The following is a 20982-nucleotide window of genomic DNA, read 5'->3' as shown; positions in this document are numbered from 1 at the left end:
ACATGTGTCGCGGTTGTGTGTATTAGTCCTCTGCGGGGCTCCTGGCAGAGGCTGTGGGAGCCTAGTCTCACTGTAACTTACATCCCATGGCTGACTGGTGTGTTTTGGAAGGCCTGCACTTTCCTGAAGGGAAAGGAAGGGGATTTGTTGGGGGGAAGTTAGAGAGGGGGACTGGGAGGAAAAGAGAAAAGGAGTGGAAACTGATTTATCTGGGAAAAATTAATTGATTAATTAATAAAAAATTTAAAGATGTAATTAAAAAAGAACGAAGCAAGTCTTTGCAAGACTTTTAAAAAATGTATCTTTTCTGCAGAATTTACAATGGGCTTCCAAAGCTACACTGAACACTAGAAAGTGGAGGTGAGGGAGAAAAAAATGGGGAAAGGAAAAATGTATAGAATGTTTTTAGCCAAGAGATAAATTATAAACCTAATTAAATCAAGCTGTTTTTTAAGTCCATATTCATATATTTAATCCACATTAGGTAGAGAACAATATTCCGAGGTTTACTTTCTTATGAGAAAATTTTTAAATAGTAAATCAAGTCCTTGAAGAAGAAAAAGAAAATGTGGGATTATCTTGATTGTGTTAGCGAATGTGGGAGTCAGCCCATAGTGGGGAGCACCTTTATCTTCCGGGCATGGGTCAAGGGCTGTGTAGGAGTGAAACGTGTGATCTAAATGCCAGAAGCTGGTGGAATTCATTTCTCTCTGCTCTTGGCTGTGGGGTGCGAGATGATCCAGTCTTAAGTCACTCGACCTCTCTGAGATAACGGACTGTAACCTGGGACAGGAAACTGGGCAAGTTCTTTTTGTTCAGGGTATCTTAGCAGAGTAACAGAAATGAAACTATGATACAAATTAGGTACATTTTAAAAGAGAGGAAAGTGAACCTCAGTAAAGCTAAGAGGGCTGCTCCCAAGTTGCACCGGCTCAGGATATGTGGTAGAGCCTGAATCTGAAGGCGTTCTTGTGCACTGGCTTCTCCACTAACTCACTATTCAATTCTAAGATGCAGAGGTGCTGTGCTTTATCTAAGAAGCTGTCGCTTGCTGAGATTAGTGAAAGCATCGATGCTCGGATAGTGAAAACATGGTATTCATAAGGAGACAGACTTTTATCAATATTCAAGAAAAATATAAATTATGGGATTTCCTCAGTGCTGCAGCTCTGATGTTGTTGGCACCTGCTCTTCTTGGTGTGCTCACAAGTCCTCGGAAACTGGGTGCTAATTAGAAACCAAAGGAAATATTATCACTTGTATCCTGTGATCTTATTGTATCTCCATTCTTATTTATTCGCCCAAATTAGACTATGTTCATTCGCTTGTTTTAGACAGGTTTTCATTATATCACTCTTGCTAACGTGGGACTTGCCATGTAGACCAGGCTAGCCTCATATTCATGGGGCTACACACCTGCCTCTGCCTCCTGGGTGTTCACACCAAAGGTTGCAGCACCACGTTAGGCCACAGTCTGTCACACTGGGAGGAACCATGAGTTATTTTACTTTGTTCCGTTTTGTTTGAGGCTGAGTTTCACTGAGTAACCAAGGCTGGCCTTAAACTCATTATACAGCCCAGGCTGGCCTCAAACTTATGGTATTCCTCCTGCGTAGGTGCTGCGATTAAAGTATATTCCACCACTTCCAGCGTACAAATATGAGCTGTAAAGATTATATTTTGTTACACTTTAATGGTTTTTATACATAAGGCACATAATTTGAATGCTATAAAATATATGATCAAAGTTCAATTCACCCCTCTCTATCTTTCCTCAATCACACAGTTCTTCCTTACTGGAACCACCGGAATCAATTTCTTATGCACTATCCCATAGATGTGCCGGGATATGCATATTCTTACATCCACATCTGCATTTGTTAAAAAGAGAATCAAAAGTATTTCCTTTGGCAGCATTCATTCAGCTCTTTATTGTCAGTAGGAAGTGGACATTGCAAACGAGGGGAACCTCTGTTACTGGGTTGAAGAGTAAGGACTTTCTGCTCAGCAATGCCAGCCATCCTGAGTGTCCCCATGGCATCAACACAGAGCTCTTTGGGCATCATGGTAATCACTTAGCCACGACCACACATTCAGTGGAAAATCTTCCATACCCTTCCTAGTTGTCAGAAACAATTTGGCAAACAACTTTGTTCTCGCTAAGGCATACTGGTGTCTGTTTCAAAGCCTATCTAACAGGAGCTGAAGAAACGGCTTAGCGGTTAAGAGCACTGGCTGCTCTTCCAGATGACCTGGGCTTTATTCTCAGCAGCGCGCAGTGACTCCCAACCTTCCATAACTGCCCAGTCTTCGGAGATCTGACACCCTCCTCCAGCCTTTGAAAGAGTCAGGTACACATGTGCATATACACACATGCAAGGAAAATGCTCAACCATGTAAAATAAAAATAAATATTTTTAATTTATCAATTCCGTGTGTGAAACTAATTTTTTATTTAGATGTTTTCATTCAGAATAAATTCTGAATCCATATTATTAGAGCTGTCATTAGATCACTTAAGGGATTTCTGTTGACCTTTGTTTGGAACCTACTATGTAGAGCAGGCTATCCTGAAACTCACGCCACCGCTTGCCTTTGCCTCCCAAGCACCAGGACTGAGGGAGTATTCCACATGTCTGGCATTTTTGACAGTTTCATAAAGGACAAATATCACAATATTTGTATTTCCATATTCAAATCTAATTATTGTACTGATTTCACTAAAATACCTCTCATCTTTCCTAGTTCCGCTTACGTGTCTGAGTTCATCAGAACATGAAAACAATTTCGTAGAATACATCTCCTTTATTCATCAATATGATTCCAGGAAAAGTCCCAATGAGCCCATCCGGGGAAAGGTGAGGCAATGCTCAGAACTAAGCATTTAATACGATACAGAACAGACGTACAGGAGAACTTTTCAGTCCTATTTGTCTTTCTAATCTTTTATCTAAACAAACGTAGTCATCAGCAGGTTAGATTCAGCTCGTGGCGTGTAAAGAACAAGGATGGTGTCATGGTTTTGAACCACGGGGCCTTTGGTATATTTACCGAGAGCACTGGTTTAAAGTGATAATTGATTAACATTTTAGATGTTCTCATAAGCAGGACAGAATTGAAGAGTTGTTGCTGGAAAGTCTAACGATACAGATGTTTGTTTTCATGGTTCATTGTAAGGAATCCTTTCGGACATTTGGACACAATCATCAAGTCAATGGATTGATTATAGCTTCATTTGCAGCCATAGCAACCTACGAAGCAAAAAATAAAATCCCACGCAAATAGTTGCATTTGGACAAGTAGCGGTGATCAGAAAGCACAGACGCTTCGGTGACTGTCTGCTTTTTACTTCTCGGCTCCGTCTATTTCCCCCCTGTTTACAAGGCTCACCAAAACTTCTGTGGTGTCTTTGGTTTTGAACTGAAGTGACGGTTAGTGGAGAAGCAGACAAAGACGTTCCTTCATAACCAGGACTTGAACTCCCCACACACGCAGCTCCAGTTCAGGCTTCCCTGGATAATGTCATCTTTGTTTTCCTTTCCAGAGACACGGAACCTTTGTGCAGAGAGAGATAAAGCCACGGACTCTGCCGATAGTTCCCAAGGGACCAGAGGTACTACCGAACGCTCTAGGGTCATGTTCATCAGAACAGCCCCCAAAAACAGAAAAAGGAAACTCGTCAGGAGACAGAATGACCTCACCAGGCCCACGCTGGCAGAATTCCCAAGAACTGCTGCAGACGTAGATCAGCTTAGGAGAAACAGAAGGCAGCCCAGGCTGGCAGGTCCAGCGCCTGGTGTGGGTGAGGAGTGTGGCGCACTATAGGGCGAATTCTTCTCACCAGGCACGGGCCCTCAAACCCACTAATAATAAAGCCAGGGTAAGTGAGGACAAACTCTGGTGTTCAGATAAAAGCGTCATCTCTGGAATGTAGGCAGATTTCCCCAATGTCATGTAGGCACTTGGCACTGGCATTGTTATGATCAGTAACCTCAGAACACAGAATTTACATAAATAGGGGGAAAGATTAAATAGTCCAGCCCAATTTTACGTGGCCCCAGTGAGTGGTAGATTATGAAACAGTCTATCTGTCTCTTTTATAAACAAAACCACTTAACAGAAAAACAGACTCTCAAAGGAGAGGCCCAGTTTGCTCCATCGTTAGTCACAGCCCTTAGAGTCCCACTGGTTGGGATGCTGACTGTGCTTCGTGAAAGCTGTGTGGCCTTGTGTAAGTTATTTAACCTCTGGCTTAGTCAGGGTTTCTGTTGCTGCAATGAAACACCATGACCAAAATGTACACTGGGGAGGAAAGGGTTTATTTGACTTCACACTTCAGTGTTGCCGTTTATCACTGAAGGGATTCAGGACAGGAAGTCAAACAGGGCAGGATCCCGGAGGCAGGAGCTGATGCAGAGGTCATGGAGGGTGCTGCTCACTGGCTTGCTCGTCATGGCTTACTCAGCCTGCTTTCTCATAGAATCCAGGACCAGCTGCTAGGGATAGCACCACCTACCATGGGCTGGGCCTTCCCCTATTGATCACTAAATGAGAAATGCCTTACAGCTGGATCTCAAGAAGGCATTTCCTCAGCTGAGGCTCCTTCCTCTGATGACTCTAGCTTGTGTCATATTGACACTCAAAACCACCCAGTCCAGCCTCTTTAGATTTCATAAAGTTATTGAGCATGAGATTGTACACACTGATCAATAAATGGTCACTGTAATGCCATGGTTACTATTACTACTCTCAGACCTCCTCTGTACACAACTGAGAGTGTGAAACCCAAAAGCATTCGTCAGTACAGTCACACACACAAACACCAATCAAAGACTCATGAGTACTTAGGAGATGAAAGACCTCCTACATTGTTTTGGCTGCATCATTTATCACACTAGCCGTGATAAATTAGATGACTTGGTAAAAATTACTTCTATGACTCTTCTGGTTTGTTATGTTGGACGTGCCATGATATGGAGAATTAGGTGGAAGTGTTGTATTGTGTACGAGCAGAAGCACACGAATTTTCCTCTGATTCGACAACAGCTGTCTTTTCTCCTCCACCTCATCCCCACTAAGGGAATTTCAATAAACTACAAAGAGTCATGCCTCTGTGTTGGGGATTTCTGCCCCTTATGTCGTGGTGGATAAAGGCTGATGGTGAACTGTTTGATGCCAAAATTCAGTAAAAAAAAAAAAATATAGAGATAATCATAAAGGAGAGAACGCCTGTGTTCCAAAATAGGAAAGGGGCTTGTTTCTGCATCAGTGTGTAATCTGACAATGTTGTCAAAGCACACACATTGCCATGTCATTCTAACAGCTCTATAGTCAGGGCGAAGCTGACTCCATTAGTATCTGTTAGTCAAATCATCCTCAGATCCTACCTGTTTCACGAGTTCTAATTGCTACTAATAATAAAAAACCCAGAGACAGATATTAGGGGGTGAAAGCTGCAAGACCAGAGAAGCAGAGCAGCCCGCCACTAGAGAACTTACCTTTACAGCTCTCAGCTCCCAAAGAAACCACGCTCCTCTAACCGCCCAGCCATATCACTTCCTGCCTGTCTGTACAGACCTCCAGACTATGGTTAACTAAAGTCTAGCCCCTCCCTCCGATCTTTAGGCAAGCTTTATTTGTAGAGCACAAGCAAACAATCATCATACTTACCTGCATATCTCGGCTCCCTTCCAAAGCAAGGCTGTAGTACTGAAAGTCTATACTGATGATGGTCTAGAATCTCATAATCGAAGAAGAGCATGCACCCAAGAATGGGAGGCATCTCACTCAACAGGCACCATTGAATCAGGTAAGAACTCTGATAAAGGGGGACATGGTAATCAGATTTGAAAAGGGACCTAAAGACTTGACTTTGACTTCACATTTGAGTAGATATGCAATTTTATAGTCTCCAAAGTAAAGAGGTAGAATTGAAATCTTGAAGCCAGACTCCGTCATCTTGAAGATGGCGGCAAGAAAGTTTGTATCTGTATAAACTAGAGATAGCCAGTAATCCAGTGAGAGAGCAGAGCCAGGCTTGTGCCACACTTTAGTTTGTAACATGAGTTTATTGTAGGATTTATACTCACAAGTTAACACTTGAAGTCCTGCTACTGATGCTTCTGGGATGCCCAATAAAAGGCAATGCAACACTCACCCCAAGATATTTCCATGATTCTCAGGAAAAAGAAGAAAAAGATTAGATCACAAACAAAAATTACACCTCTGAGCCAGGAGAGGTGTCTCAAGTTCGTCATCCTAGCATTTTGGGAAGCTGAGGAAGGAAGATTACAAGTTTGAGGCAAGCCTAGGGTATATGAGGAGACCTGTCTCAAGAACAACTCTCCCAAATAAAATTTTAAATCATACATGAAGAAGAGCAAGCCAGGCAAAAGTCTGCTAAAAAATGACGAAAGTTTCAAAACTGAAAATAGTGGAATTAAAACACCCTGAAGGCCTGTGTATGTGCACATGTGCATATAAGCATATATGCATATAAAATGTTGCTGTATTTTTGTTACTTCTATCCCTCTGTTTCCTCTCTTCTTTTTGAAACAACTAGATGAAAGTTTCAACATTTGGGTCTGTCATCTATGTCCTGTAACTTTCCCCCATTATCTTTCTCATTGTACTTACTACTAAATAATGGATGAAGCAGTAACTTTCTGCTAACTTCTTTTCAGCCATATTCATTGTTATGCCAGGCTCTCGATTTAAACTTATAATAGCATCCACTAAACCTAGTGTATAGTCCAATACCTATACATGCGTCCTTAGTACACGTGACGATATTACCTAGGTGACAGCACCCACAGTGTTGCAGTTGGGCTTTGTGTCTTATATTTGCATCCTGAAATGTATTGATTTTTCTTGGTTGAGTAGATGCCTCACATTCTTGGTTGCATGTTCTTCTTTGATTATGTGATCTCTAGACCATCATCAGTATAATGTTTCAGTTTTCTGCTGCCTGGCTTTGGAACAGCGATGAGATACAGAGACAAGCAGAACCTGAAGATGATCTGACTAATGGGAGCCCCAACTCTAGTGCGAATCAGCAGCTTCTTATGCATTGCCCTGACTCTGCAACCCTGCTGCATGAATCAGTCTCTGGCACAGCTTCCTATTGCTCAACCCATCTGAGAACAGAGTAGGATGCCAGATTTTGCTGTTCTGTGTGCAATTCTTTAGTTTTTCAACTGAGACATGCTATGGAATAATCTCTTGTACACTATAAAGACTTGTCACTCAAATTGGTTTAATAAAATGCTGATTGGCCAGTAGCCAAGCAAAAAGTATAGGTGGAGCAACCAAACTGAAAATGCTGGGAGAAGGAAGAGCCGAGTCAGGAGTTACTAGCCATGTGAAGTAGAAGCAGGCAATGAACGTGCCATGCTAATAAAGGTACCGCCATGTGGCAGAGTGTAAATAAGGAATGTGGGTTAATTTAAGTGTAAGTTAGTGAGTAATAAGCCTGAGCTATTGGCCAGGCATTTATAAGTAATATAAACCTCTGTGTCATAATTTGGGAAGTGGCTGCCAGGTATCTGGGAACAGGCAGGTGGAAGAGAAGTGTTCGGGTTACAAAGACATGCCCCAAATTAACACATACCTGTCACATCCATTAATCCTAGGCTCAAATTAACACATACCTATCACATCCATTAATCCTAGGCTGATTGTGCATTGAATCAGTGGTTCTCAACCTGGGGATCAAACAACCCTTCCACAGGGATCACCTAAGACCTCTGAGAAACACAGATAGTTACATTATGATTCATAACAGTACCAAAATTATAGTTAGGAAGTAGCAAAGAAAATAAGTTCATGGTTGGGGTCACTACAACATGAGGAGCTGTGGTAAAGAATCACAGCCTTAGGAAGGCTGAGAATCGCTACATCAGATCTACCACCACTCATCTATATCCATATGTTAGGCTTTTGTTCTTTTGTAATTTCTTTCAAAATTGGTTAAAAGTTTATTTTCTTATTATACCATTCCATTTTTGAAATCTCTTAAAATGGATTTTATTATCTATATTTATCTGTATGTACTTCTATGAACTCCAGAAGACAAACACCAGATGTGTATAATCAGTCAGCCATCTTGAATCAATCTCTAATTCTCTTTTAAGTAAAGTATTTGCCAACTTAGCACCTTGCCCATTAGTAAATAACATATTCTCCGCAATGGACACCAGGGTTGACTGACAAACATCACCGAGGCTTCTTTTCTGACCCAGGGAATATGTTTTACTGAAAAATGAGGGTTTGGGGCAAATAGCCCAATAGTGGGCTACTGTTATCATAGGCTAGATTATCTCTTAATATTTTCAAATATGAGACGTCCTTTTGTATTAAGAAAGAAAAATTATGGTTCCTTACAAAAATAGTAAGTGAACTTTCATTATCCATTGTTTGGGGAATGGATAATTACAAAAAACCTGATGATTTTCAGCTTCCACAGTTAATTAAAACACCAATGCTGGCATTGCACAGAGTGTTTGAATTTTTCTGTTCAATTTCCTCACTAGATTCTTTCATGAGTGGATAAACTTTATCAGAATGTAGCATTATTTCAGTTAATCTAAACCAAAATTGAGCCCAAAATGTTTCTTATAAATTAATATTCTCAGATGCTGCAATGAACACACAGATATTTGCGACTCTAAGACTGCTGTTAGCACCAATGTAAATTTGTGTGCTAAGAATTTTTAAACCTCTTAATTCATGTAATTCTTACAGTAATCTTATTTATAGAAGGTCAATAAACAGAAGCCATTTCTCCAACTGTATTGTTAGTTAACCTGAATCCACAGTTTCTCAATGAACTGTGTTTTAATTTCCAGAGGGCAACCTACAGATTAGAGCTAACTTTCTACAAATAAAAAGTTGAGGATGGTGTAAAAAGTACCAAAGCAAGTAATTACAACACTTCTGAGAGACTGGATTTTGCTGCTCTGAGAATTTAGGATCCTGTTAGACTTCTTGGTGGTGGGCTAAAGTAAAGCAGGAATATCTTCATTAGTATCCCACTGCTGTGAAAAGACACTGTGACCAAGGCAGCTCTTACAAAGGAGAGCATTTAGCTGGAGACATGTGAACAGTCTCAGAAGGTTGGTTTTTTGTGATGGAGGGAAGCAGACAGGCATGGTGCTGGAGCAGTAGCTGAGAGCTTTACATCCTGATCCACAGACACAGGCAGAAAGAGAGAGACTGGGCCTGGCCTGGCATGGGCTTTTGAAGCCTCAAAGCCTACACTAGTGACATAGCATCCTCCAACAATGCCGCACCTATTCAAGTAAGGTCATGCCTCCTAATCTTCCAACTGGGGACTAAGCATATGACCCTATGGGGAGGAAATCATCATTCCTAACACACAAAGATGCTGAGGAAAATACAATGAAAAGAATTTTAAATAAGCAAATAAGCACTAGAACATGTCATACAAATAATACTGAAAGCATTAAATACAAAGAGCAACCTTCCCAGAATTCTCACCTATAAAAAAGAATCACCATGTCAGGAGACTTTTCATTCACAACGGTAAATGTGAAGAAGATCAAATAATGTCAAAAATGATAAAGACAACAAAGGTCAACACAAAATCACATGAATGAGTGAGGGTGAGGTATGAGTATCTGAAGTCACACCAAGAGCATCCATAAAACAACTGAACAAATTACCACCAAACTACTTTGCATGTTTTATATTACTAATCCCTCAACAACCCTGTGAAATAGATACTACCCATGTCATAGTCGTAGGAAAGATGAAACTAAGGTGCAGAGGAGTGATTTGGCCAAAATCACACAGCTAGTATGTAGCCAGTTGGGATGGAGACCCAAGAGGAATACTCTAGAGTCTATAATTATACATATATAAACATATATTTGCTATGTTACCCCAACTCCATGGCCAAAAGTTATAACTACTTATAACTCTCCACTTAAGTAGCCATCCTACGATGACATTTAAAAAGGCTGAAATTAAATTTTTAAAAGGTAGGATACAGTAGAAAAATAAAGGAGATTTATCAGGAAACTATATTGATTAACCTGTATATTATCTATGAAAATATCCTTTTCTGAAACAATTCTCATAATAGATTCTAAGTCCCTCTGCAGAGTGTTTCTTGGCCAGTTAATAGTTGTGTTAGTTCCACCAAAATATTTGGTAATCACCCTGTCCAATGGTCTCCCAAAATTTGGGAATTATTGGACCTATTACATAAAAAAGGTTTCTAAAAGTAGATTTTCGAGATAAATTAGTAAAACACCATACAAAAACATGTATTTGTTGATAATAGGATTTTTTTCTGGGATTTGCTATTCATGATATAAGAAAGACAAGCAACATGAAGCCATTAGAGGGCTGTGTTTGGGCCCCACAAAGGAATGCTGTAAGTGAGAGTGTAAGAAAAGAGGATGAAAAACTTCCCACCCGGAGTTCCACTGCCAAACCTTTGAGATTTATGGAGAACGTGCCTTTAGATTTGTAAGACTTCGTTCAGGAAAACAGCCCAGGACTACTCTGTGTCCATCAAAGTCAAAGATGGACCTTGTGTGAGCAAAAAAACCCTACATTTTACTTGTAATAATTTCTTTATAATAAAAGTTTTGATGTGGGATGTCCTTCTGTGTATGTGTTGCTTTTACTGGCTGATGAATAAAGCTGTTTTGGCCAATGACTTAGCAGAGTAAAGCCAGGTGGGAAATATGAACAGAGATAGAGAGAGAGAGTAGGCAGAATCAAGGAGATACCCACCCAGTTGCCAAGAAAATAAGACATGTAGAAAATGAGGTAATGGCCACGTGTCAATACATAGACTAATAGAAATGGGTTGATTTAAGATGTAAGAGCTAGCTAAGAATGTGCCTAAGCTATTGACCAAACAGTGTTGTGATTAATATAGTTTCTGTGTGATTATTTGGGTCTGGGCAGCCAGGAAAAGAAAGTGCAGTATCCATTTACAAAGTTTCTTTCAACTACTCTGTGGATGGAAAACCTAATACAGAGGATCCCTTGATATCCACCAGGGTTGGTTCTTGAACTCCCACAGATGACAAAATCTGCAGACATTATGCCTTTCAGAAAATGGCAATGTTTGTGGGTACCATATACACAGCATCCTGTGTATTTAGGTCATCTTGAAACTATTGCTGACACCTGACATAATGCAAGGGTTTTGCAAATTGTTGTCATGCTGTATTGCTTAGAAGGTAGCAGAAAAGCATGAGTGTGTACATATTCGGGACAGCTGCAATTTTTAAAGTATTTTTTGACTCATTCAACTTAGGCCAACAGATGCAGGGCCCACGGAGCCAAGAGGACAACTGTTCTAATTAGCAGGTAATTTTATACATCAATTCTACTCCAGAAGGGCTTCATTTCACAGCCCTAAATAAAGGAAAGTTGTAGCACAGTGTCCGTGGGTAGAATACGAATTGTAGTAGTAAAACGTGAACTGCATTTCCACCGCCAATTCTTTGTTAAAATCATTTAATTTGAGGGTACTTGGTTTGCTTTTGCTGTCTTTTCTTTTTCGTTTTGTTTTTGGTTGTTGTGTGGTGGGTTTTTCTTTCTTTCTTCTTTTTTTTTTTTTTTTTTTGAGGCAGGTTTCTGGGTAGCCCTGGCTGTCCTGGAACTCCCTCTGTAGATCAAGTTGGCCTTGAACTCACAAAAATTGGTCTGCCTCTGCCTCCTGAGTGCTGGGATTAAAAACATGGGCCACCGCCACCAGCTGCTTCTGCTTCTTAGTAGTAAAAGCAATGTCAGCTTATGTGTTCCGAAGTGGTGGGGACTAAAGATGATGGAAAGGTATTTTTAAGAGACTGTCATAATCATGAGGGTCCCTAACCTAGCCCATGTTGTCCAGTACACAGTTTGTGTGCAATAATCCTTCATCACCAGGTCAGAAACAGAGAAAATCCCTGTCCAATACCTGTCTGTTCTAGGGGTTTCCTCCACCCTGTTTCAGTCTGTGTAGCCCTAGTACATGCTTGTGCAGGAGAAGATTGGCCTGACAAAGAAGTCCGACCATTTTTTCTTGGCTCATATGAGGTAACTTTATCCTCTTACTCCTCTTGTATTATTTTCTGGAAACAGAGGCTGGTATAGCCCAGGCTAGACTCAAAAGTGACAACATAGCCAAGGCTGACCCTGAACTCAGGATCCTCATGCCTCAACTTCATGAGTACTAGGATTACAGGCACGTGTCACCACACTTGACCTCTGTGAAATAACTCCTAAAACCTTGTAATGTCCTTCTTGGTCAAAGTGTCTTTGTGCCTGCTGTGGTGGTGAACACCTTCTGTCCTAACACTCAGAGGCAGAGGCAGGGGAATATCTGTGAATTCTAGACAAGCCTGGTCTACACAGTGAGTTCAAGGACAGCTAGAATTAAATGGAGAGACCCTGCCTCAAAAAAAGGGGGAAAGCACTCTTGATAATCCATAGTGATCTGAGGGCTCTCGGACCACACAGTGTTAGCTTGGGCCTAAGGTGTACTGGAGACTTATGTCAGCTGCACAGGTGAACAGCCTTGTGTATAACACTGGACACCAAAACACCAGCTATTTCTGCGATGGACTGCCCTCCATGCATATTGTCAGCATGGTTCTCACACAGTTCCACTGAGGAAAGTAACTGGAACACTTCCCATATCCTCCTCTGCTGTCTGACCCGTTCCCTGTCATAAACAATAGCAATGGGTTGGAGTTCAAGTGACTCTGGGTCCTCTTAAAAATGGGGGTTGTCAGGGAGATCTCAAACTTCCACTGGGGCTGTAGGCATTGTGCATACAGAGTACACCTGGTCATAAGAAACATCAACCATCTTACTCGACCACAAAACAGTATCTCTTTCATAGTAAGCATTCAAGTCTTCAATTTGGAAAAACCAGCATAGGCAGCACATGTTAGGGATTTGTGTGTGTGTGTGTGTGTGTGTGTGTGTGTGTGTGTGTGTGTGTGTGTGACATTGTTGCCTGCACTTGCAGACATTTGACATCTCTCATCCAATCCCTTCTCAGGTAACTGAAAAACTTTCTGAGAATCACTGGGAATGAAGCTTAGATCTAGTACAACCGAAGGCTAAAAAATAGTTTAGATAGCAAGGCGTCCATAGAGCAGTTTCTGTCTATATAAACATTGGTTTCTACATGATCCAGCATCTCTGTTGAAGTCATGATTGATACTAAAGACTAAGAAAATAAAAGGCAATAGATGTGTGCTCTGATACTGAGCTACAAACCTACCTAATTAAGTTATTTTAGTGGGAATAAAATATCCTGTTACAGGGGGAAAATTCACTACTACTTGATAAACAGTGTATACTTAGCTAATATTATCTAAGCAATATTTTATCTTTGCTTAAAATAATGAAATCTTTATGCTCCTCTCATCCTGAGAGGTTTTAATTTTATTTCAAAGAAATGAGACAGAGAATGTGAAGACACCCAAAATTCTGTGGCCTCCCTACAAATGCACAGGTGCATCGGTTTGTACATAAATACACATCTATCAGTTTGCACATAAATACACAAGCATCTATCACACACAAGCACACAGAGACACAGATGCAGACATGCACACACACACACAGTAAGAGAGAAGAGAAACAACTAAAAAATCATTTGTGGTAGAGAGTATGGTATTCAGGAAAGGGGCATTGTAGGGAGACATGTTTCACAGTCAAGGGTCAAGATATTTGAAAATAAAACACGAAGGAGATCAAGTGAAAACCCCAGTGCCAGATGAAGAATGTATTCCTATTAGCTGTTGTTTGGGGAAGCCCTGGAGTCCCCCAAACAATGCAGATTATCTCCATTGCTCTTAGAGGCCCATCAGAACTAGATGGTAAGACAGTATTGCTAAGGTCAGCATTAACGAAATTAAGCTAAACTTGAGTTGATGTTTCCTCCCTCTGGAATAGCTCGCTCTCTCTCTCTCTCTCTCTCTCTCTCTCTCTCTCTCTCTCTCTCTTTTCTTTCCTTTTGGTTTTTTTGGAGACAGGATTCCTCTATGTATCTCTGTCCTGGAACACACTCTGTAGATCAGACTAGCCTCAAACTCACAGAGATCCACCTCCCTCTGTGTCCCTGAGTTCTAGGATTAAAGGCGTGCTCCACCATCGCCCGACTAGAATAGCTTTTATAGTGCCTGATGGCGCTATGAAAGAAGCTCTGGGTAAGTCAGCAGCAGTGACAAGATGTGCATGCTGCTGTAGTAGTGGCATGACAGTTAGGAGGAAACCAACTGCTTCTGATTGGATTTGAGGCCTACTCCAAAGGAGGGAATTTGTTCCCTCCCATGGCTAGGGAGATCACAGGCCCTGGGGGATAATCTACTATTGCTAGATTGCTAAATGGACATGTTGTCAAACTTCTTTCTAAATATTTATGTTTACACCCATAAACAAATGCTACTCTTAACTTTGATCAAAGAAGTTTGTTTTTTGCCGTAAGTTGTTGAAGGAACTGCATCAGGCTGCGTCCCCGGCACCCGGCCGCCAGCATGGCTAGCTTATGCCCTGAAATAATTACACAGAAACTGTATTCTTTTAAACACTGCTTGGCCCATTAGTTCCAGCCTCTTATTGGCTAGCTCTTACATATTGATCTAACCCATTTCTAATATTCTGTATAGCCCACAAGGTGGTTTACCAGGGAAGTTCTTAACCTGCGGCTGTGTCGGGTGAGAGAATCATGGCAACTGCCTGACTCAGCTTCTTTCTCCCAGCATTCTGTTCTGTTTACTCCACACACCTAAGGGTTGGCCTATCAAATGGGCCAAGGCAGTTTCTTTATTAATTAACCAATGAAAGTAACAGATTAGAAAGAAATCACTCCCACATCAGTAAGTTAATGTGAATGCAGAGACTCATTGGATACTCAAGGTGCTGAACACAAGTCTCCATTTAGTGCTCAGTCCTAAATGGGACATCTATGTCATCCACCCCCCAAGGCTAAAGAAACTTTATGGAAGAAGCAGGCTGGCCAATGGGGAAGAAGAGCTATGATGGACAGGGGGAAGAGCTATGATGGGGAGGAAGGTTATGGTGGGGACAAGGCTACTTTCAGGGACTAACATGGCTGTTGCAGTCATAAATCCATAGCAGCTGTGGTTGCTTGCACTGGGCCAGTGGCAGACTGTTCCTGTTAACATTCAGTCATTGACAGAGCAGAGGCTCACATTCTCCCTGTATTGTTGGCTGTTGTTGGGGACTGCTGAGAGAGGGTCATTGTCTTCAGTGGGACATGCAGAAGAGATAAAAGCTATGAGCCTCAGGACAGAACACAGATGAATAAAAATGGGTTTAAGTTGTAAGAGCTTGTTAGTAATAAGCCTGGACTATCGGCCAAGCATTTGTAATTAATAATAAGTCTTCAAGTGGTTATTTGGGAAGTGACTAGTAGAACAGAGCTGATTGTGGTCTGACAAAAAACTCTACCTACAACTACACACAAAGCCCAAACCAAAACACCAACGATGCTAACCTCAGCTATCTATCTGCCTAGACAATGGGTAATAACATGAACTCACTATTTTAATACTCTGAAAAAAATATGACCAGAGACTTGATGCGGAGACTTAGTGATAAGGTAGAGGGGTAGGGAAGTGGAGTTTATGTAAGAGAAACAGATTATTAGGAAGGTATATGCATGACTGTATCTCATATGCTGAGACGGTGCCACGCTGGAGGGCAGAAGCAGACAACTCACCTGACTACTGGGGAACTTCTTGATTTGATCACTACTCAGCCTTCCCTTGGCCCAAAGATATGGGGGTAGGCTACTGATATCATGACAAGGAGTTCTGTTTGCACTGAAGGGGAGCCAGATAACATTTCTGGGGAATGTTAGCTTTTGGTGCCGTGGTTCTAAACTTGTGGGTCTTGACCCCTTTGTCAGACTACTGTCTCCAAAAGCATTGTGATTCATAACAGCAGCAAAATTACAGTTATGAAGTAGCAACAAAAAGAATCTTATGGCTGGGAACATAAACACATTTACATATACAGCTTAAAGGGTCTCTGCATTAGGAAGGCTGAGAACCACGGCTCTGATAATCGAATTTTAAGAACAGACATTTTGTTAGTGTGGAGATCACTGGCTAAGGACGGCAGCAGTTGGAATCCTAACAGCACCGACAGGCTGCCTGGCAGGCCCTGGACATGGAAGAGGCAAACAAGCTATAAGAAAGCGGAACACAGACAGACAAGCGGACATTCTGGTGCACGTGGACATTGTTCTTGCTTGCTGATAAAGGAGGAACTCCAAAGATGGTGACAGAATGTTCTAGACATGAAGGAGGTATTGTGGTGTGGGCATCCAGTGCATAGGAATGCCACGATGACAGGACATAAACATGCCTGGCATGTTTGGGAGAAAATGGTTAACTCTGAGCAGGGCACAAAACAAAGCACGGGCAGCGTGGGTGGCTGGAGAGAAGGCAGACAGTGTGTAACCCTAGCAACAGCCAGGAGCCTTCAGAAACTTCGAAGTAAGACCGAGACTATTTGGGCTTAGGTGCATCTGGAAGGACCAAAGTCAGTTACGTGGTGGAGAAGGGATTGGGTCCAGGAAGGTGAGATCACCTGGGAAACCGCTGTCTGGATGGAGACCACCTGAACTCAGGAAGCCTGGCAGTGGGTGTGGGAAATGGAGTGAAAGAACCACAGCCTTGTTCTTGACTGGTGACAGGGTGTGAAGGTTTCTGGGTGACCTAAGGTGGCCCTAGCTGTAAGGGAGAGCAGAGCTGTAGGAGGAGGTGCATGGTTGGCAGAGGCAATGGTGGCCTGGGACATCGTAAGCACATCAGCTATCGATCACCATAAAAAAATGACCCCCAACACAAGGGCGAACAACACCACTCTGTTCCCAGTGGCTATGGTGCATTTTCATCCTACGTGAGGCCTCGTGGTTAGAGCTGGACAATGGGCTCCAGGAGCCGTGAGTGTGCCTAGCACCCAGGTGGGCAAGATTAGAAGGCTGAACTGAATGAGAACCACAGGGTGTGGTGCCCACACATGGCCTCGGGGGACTAAAGTTCCCACGGAGTCTGTAGGAACTTGTACTCAAAGAGTGCAAAGTGACCTCTTCCGACCTGACCTGAGAAGCCAAACCATTGTTTCCGACTTACTGTTGGCTTAAGTGGTCACAAAGTTTGCAAGATTTAAAGGGAGGCCCAAAGACTCCATCATTCGATAGAAGTGTCAGAAGGCTCGAGCTAATGTTTTCAAACTGCCACAGAGTCTAAGAATATGAAAGAGGATGACAAGGAATTGATGCTAAGACTCCAGGTCTCGGAAGCTCACGTTAGGTTAAGGAGGGAGGAGCCAGCGGTGAATATAGACCCTGAGATCCCCTAGATCAAACCTTGCTGCTGTGATGGGCTCACGGGCAGCTGAGTTCTGCGTTCCTCTTACCCACTGCCCCATCTTAACAAATACAATGTCAGCTATCCAAATGACCATCGTGTAAACATGACGGACTGCCACCCTGAGAGGTCAGGGGACATTCTGAGAGTCACACAACTAGGCTCTGATAGAGTGGAGACTCAGAAACTTCCTTTCCTGCTCCCACAGGGTCAGCTCTTCCCACAGCTGAGCAATGGTGCCACTAATAGGCGCATGCTCGAGACCGGTCTTGTGCCCACCCACGTTATGGGGCCAGTCTCCTGGCAAAGCCACTGTGTTGTTGGCGTTTATGTTGTTCTCCCAGGAGATGCCACTGAAACTGCCTCTGCCCTCGCCCACCATGGCATGCCTGAAATGTCTTAGATGATGTTAACAACCGTGTCTGCAGGTGCGTGCCTGCAGGCGCCCAGCCTCCGGGCTTGAAACACAGGGTCTGCCGCATTTGTTCCGGGATGGAAGGGGTGGGTACAGCCCTTTCTCCATGAACATGAGACAGACACATCAAAGTACAGCCGTTCCCTTGAAAGCTGCGGGAGAATATAGCAGGCCCAGCTGTGCCTGCGCAGGACAGCTGCTAGGACCGCTGAGTGAAAACAGCCATGACATTGTGTGACCAGCAAAGCTTTTGCTTTCTGGGGGTTTCATCTAGGTCTGCCCTTCCCATCGCAGCCTGCCTCCGTTTTCTATCCCGGGCAGGGGGGTTCAAAACCAGACAAGTAAATATTCAGTCACGTGTTACCTCTCGCTTCCTGAACAGCCTAAAACACGGACCCATCGGTCCCTGCGAAGTTCCACAAAGGAGCCCCACATCGGCTCTCCATTAAAGGCCACCCTCTGGGCTCTGAGGAATTTTTCCTGAATCACGAAGAAGGAAGAGATCGAATTCCTGTCATAACACACTCCAGAGCGCAAGGGGTAGCTAGAAATCCCCATTCATCTGAGAGATCTTTGAAAATCCTGCCTCGGGTGGAGCGACATTTTCTAACAATGACAACAGTGAGCTTGGCAGGCCGCCCTGGGTGCAGTCAAAGAGAACCAACACACTGTCCCTCTGGGGTCTGAGTCTCAAGACTTCCAGGAAGTTCCGGGGAACAGCAGGAACTCTGTCCTGGCTGGGGGATCACCCCACCCCCAGGCTTCCTTTGCAACAATACCGCAACAGAACTTTGTTCTACAAAGAGCCCAGCGGGGCCTCTTCACCTGGCACAGCTTCTGGGGAATCTTTGGGCAGAACCTCTCACAGACTGGAGTGCCCTGCAAGTTTCCTTGGCTCCTGCTCAGTATAGACCTGGAGGGATAGGATTTTGGGATGTTAAAACCAAACCCTTCCTGCTAACTGCAGAGTAGGCCTGCATTTCCCATGTACTAGTTTTTATATGTTTTAATCACCAAAATGTCTAATACTCACAATACAACTTAAAAGGAGTATCGAAGCATTTTGTAATTCACAAAGCCTAATTGTCACAATACTCCCTTTGCCACCTATGAAAAATTCAACTTTATAAAAATGCAGTTGGCAATAGAGATGCACAATAAAGAAGGGCTAAGGAAACGTGGAGCTACTGTTCTGCCCTGTGATGAAGCCGTCAGCTGTGCTTGAAATAAGCTCCAAGAACATGGCAGTAAATGTTCTACAGTAGGGTCACCCTCCATGACTCTCAATAACTCCAGCATCGTTTTCTGGACTATCAGCACGGCACTGGTATGATGGACAAGCTATCCAGGAGCCTGGGAAGGCAAATATTACACCAGAGAAACAGAAAACAAACGCCCTTAGCATGTCTTCTCTTTCCTTCAAGACAGTGAGTGTATCCTCAGAACCAAGGAGTCATTGCACTACTCAAATAACCATTTTGATTTGTCTATTAAAGTTTGCGTGGAGGAATGTCTCTGTAAGGCAAGTGCTTGCCATGCAGCTGATAGGCAAGTTCAGTCTCTGGAACCACAGAGTCCACTTCACAAAACTGTCCGCCGACTTCAGCACGAGTGTTGTAGCAAGTTAAAGCCCCCCCACACACACATACTAATAATAATTTAGAAACTTTTTCATAAGATCTTAACTGCAAAGACAGAATAGTTAAATTTTATGTCTTCTGACTTTCGAATCAGTGTTGGGAACAGGTAAAAAAGCATCTTGTTCTAAGTGCTGCCATTTTGACTTCAGACTCAATTTTGCCTGTAGGGTCATACAAGTTCATGTCCCCAAGCCCTAGGACAGGTGGGAACTTCACAACTGTTCTGCGCTGTGATGAAGCTGTCAGCTGTGCTTGAAATAAGCTCCAAGAACATGGCAGTAAATGTTCTACAGTAGGGTCACCCTCCATGACTCTCAATAACTCCAGCATCATTATTGACATGATAATACCTGTCACACTTCCCAAACTTTCCATGGTTTAGGACCCACCCCCTCCCTAAACCATGGAAATAGTCATGCGTGTTCTCTGGAATATCATGACTGTTCCTAACTACAGAAGGAGCAAAAGCATCTGATTGGTTGGCCTGAAAGTTTGCATTGTCTGTTGGTTGATAATGATGGAACACTTAAGTAAAGCCCCTAATCTTTGATATCTGATTGGTGAAAGTTCTAACGTTAACTTGGCACAAATGTTTGTGATTTTTTTTTCCTTTAAATACTTGCTTCAACTGACATTTGGGGTCTCAGTTCAGTTCCGGAGTCTATTTTGCAACCCTAATGAATCACTGACCTTACCCCTTTCTTTTGTGTTACCCTGCCTTAACTCTTGTCTTGAAGTAACCTCTTGTGTCTGCGTGGGCTGATTTCAAAACAACTGTATTTTTCAGTGTTTGATTGTACGAGGTCCAAGCTGCACACCCAGTGATTCTCAGAAAGTTTTTCAGTTACCTGAGAAGGGACTAGATGATAGATACCAAATGTCTGCCAGCACAAGCAACTGATGGTATACACGCGATGTGTGTGCACCTACCATGTGCACATCCCAAGTTCATCCTGAGTACTGGAACAGGAACAGGAGGAGAGCAGTAGTAGGAGTAACAAGTAGAACAAACCAGGTACTCACACCTTTGTCTCTTTAGACCATGCTGTATATATCACTGTAAATGAGCCTCAGAAAAAAAAAATGTAACATAACACAGAGTATGCAACAGAGTTGTCATTCGAGTGCTGGATTTTGCATCTGGATTCCATGACAATACCTGTCACACCCTTCCTGCATCCCCGCTGTCTCCCTCACTCCACACCTTCCAGTTGCAGTAGCCACAGAATTACAGTGCAGCCTCTGCCCTCTTCTCTCCCTGGTCAGCAGAAAGCATTCTAGTTTTTGCTCTCCAGAATATTGAAGGAAATATTAAGTGTTATCCACTCCTCCCCCCTTTTTTTGGCAAGGTCTCAACTCTAGCCCAAGCTGACCTGGGACTCTTAAGCTCAGGCTTAAGAGGAACTCACAGTGATTTTTCTCTCCTCAGCCTCTCAAGTGTTGGGTTTACAGGCAAGAGCTTTGGATTAGAACCCACATCCAGTGAGGAAGACACCTGGCTTGGGCCAGCGTCTTCAAGGGAAAAACAGATACAAGTTCAAGGCCCAAC

At 42.8% G+C, this 20982-nt stretch overlaps 1 protein-coding gene across 1 annotated transcript in view; it reads left to right on the top strand.

Moving 5' to 3' along the window:
* LG1H2orf73 (linkage group 1 C2orf73 homolog) overlaps positions 1-3909 on the top strand; it is a 36942-nt gene extending 33033 nt beyond the window's left edge. The window contains exons 4-5 of the mRNA XM_005359174.2: positions 2746-2858; positions 3545-3909. Of these exons, the coding sequence (XP_005359231.1) occupies positions 2746-2858; positions 3545-3745 (314 nt within the window). The 3' untranslated portion in view covers positions 3746-3909. The remainder of the gene's footprint in view (positions 1-2745; positions 2859-3544) is intronic.
* The last annotated feature ends 17073 nt before the right edge of the window (positions 3910-20982 follow it).

The sequence above is a fragment of the Microtus ochrogaster genome, linkage group LG1 (assembly GCF_000317375.1).
Source record: "Microtus ochrogaster isolate Prairie Vole_2 linkage group LG1, MicOch1.0, whole genome shotgun sequence".
NCBI classification, from domain to species: domain Eukaryota; kingdom Metazoa; phylum Chordata; class Mammalia; order Rodentia; family Cricetidae; genus Microtus; species Microtus ochrogaster.
This window is presented reverse-complemented; position numbering and strand designations above follow the sequence as displayed.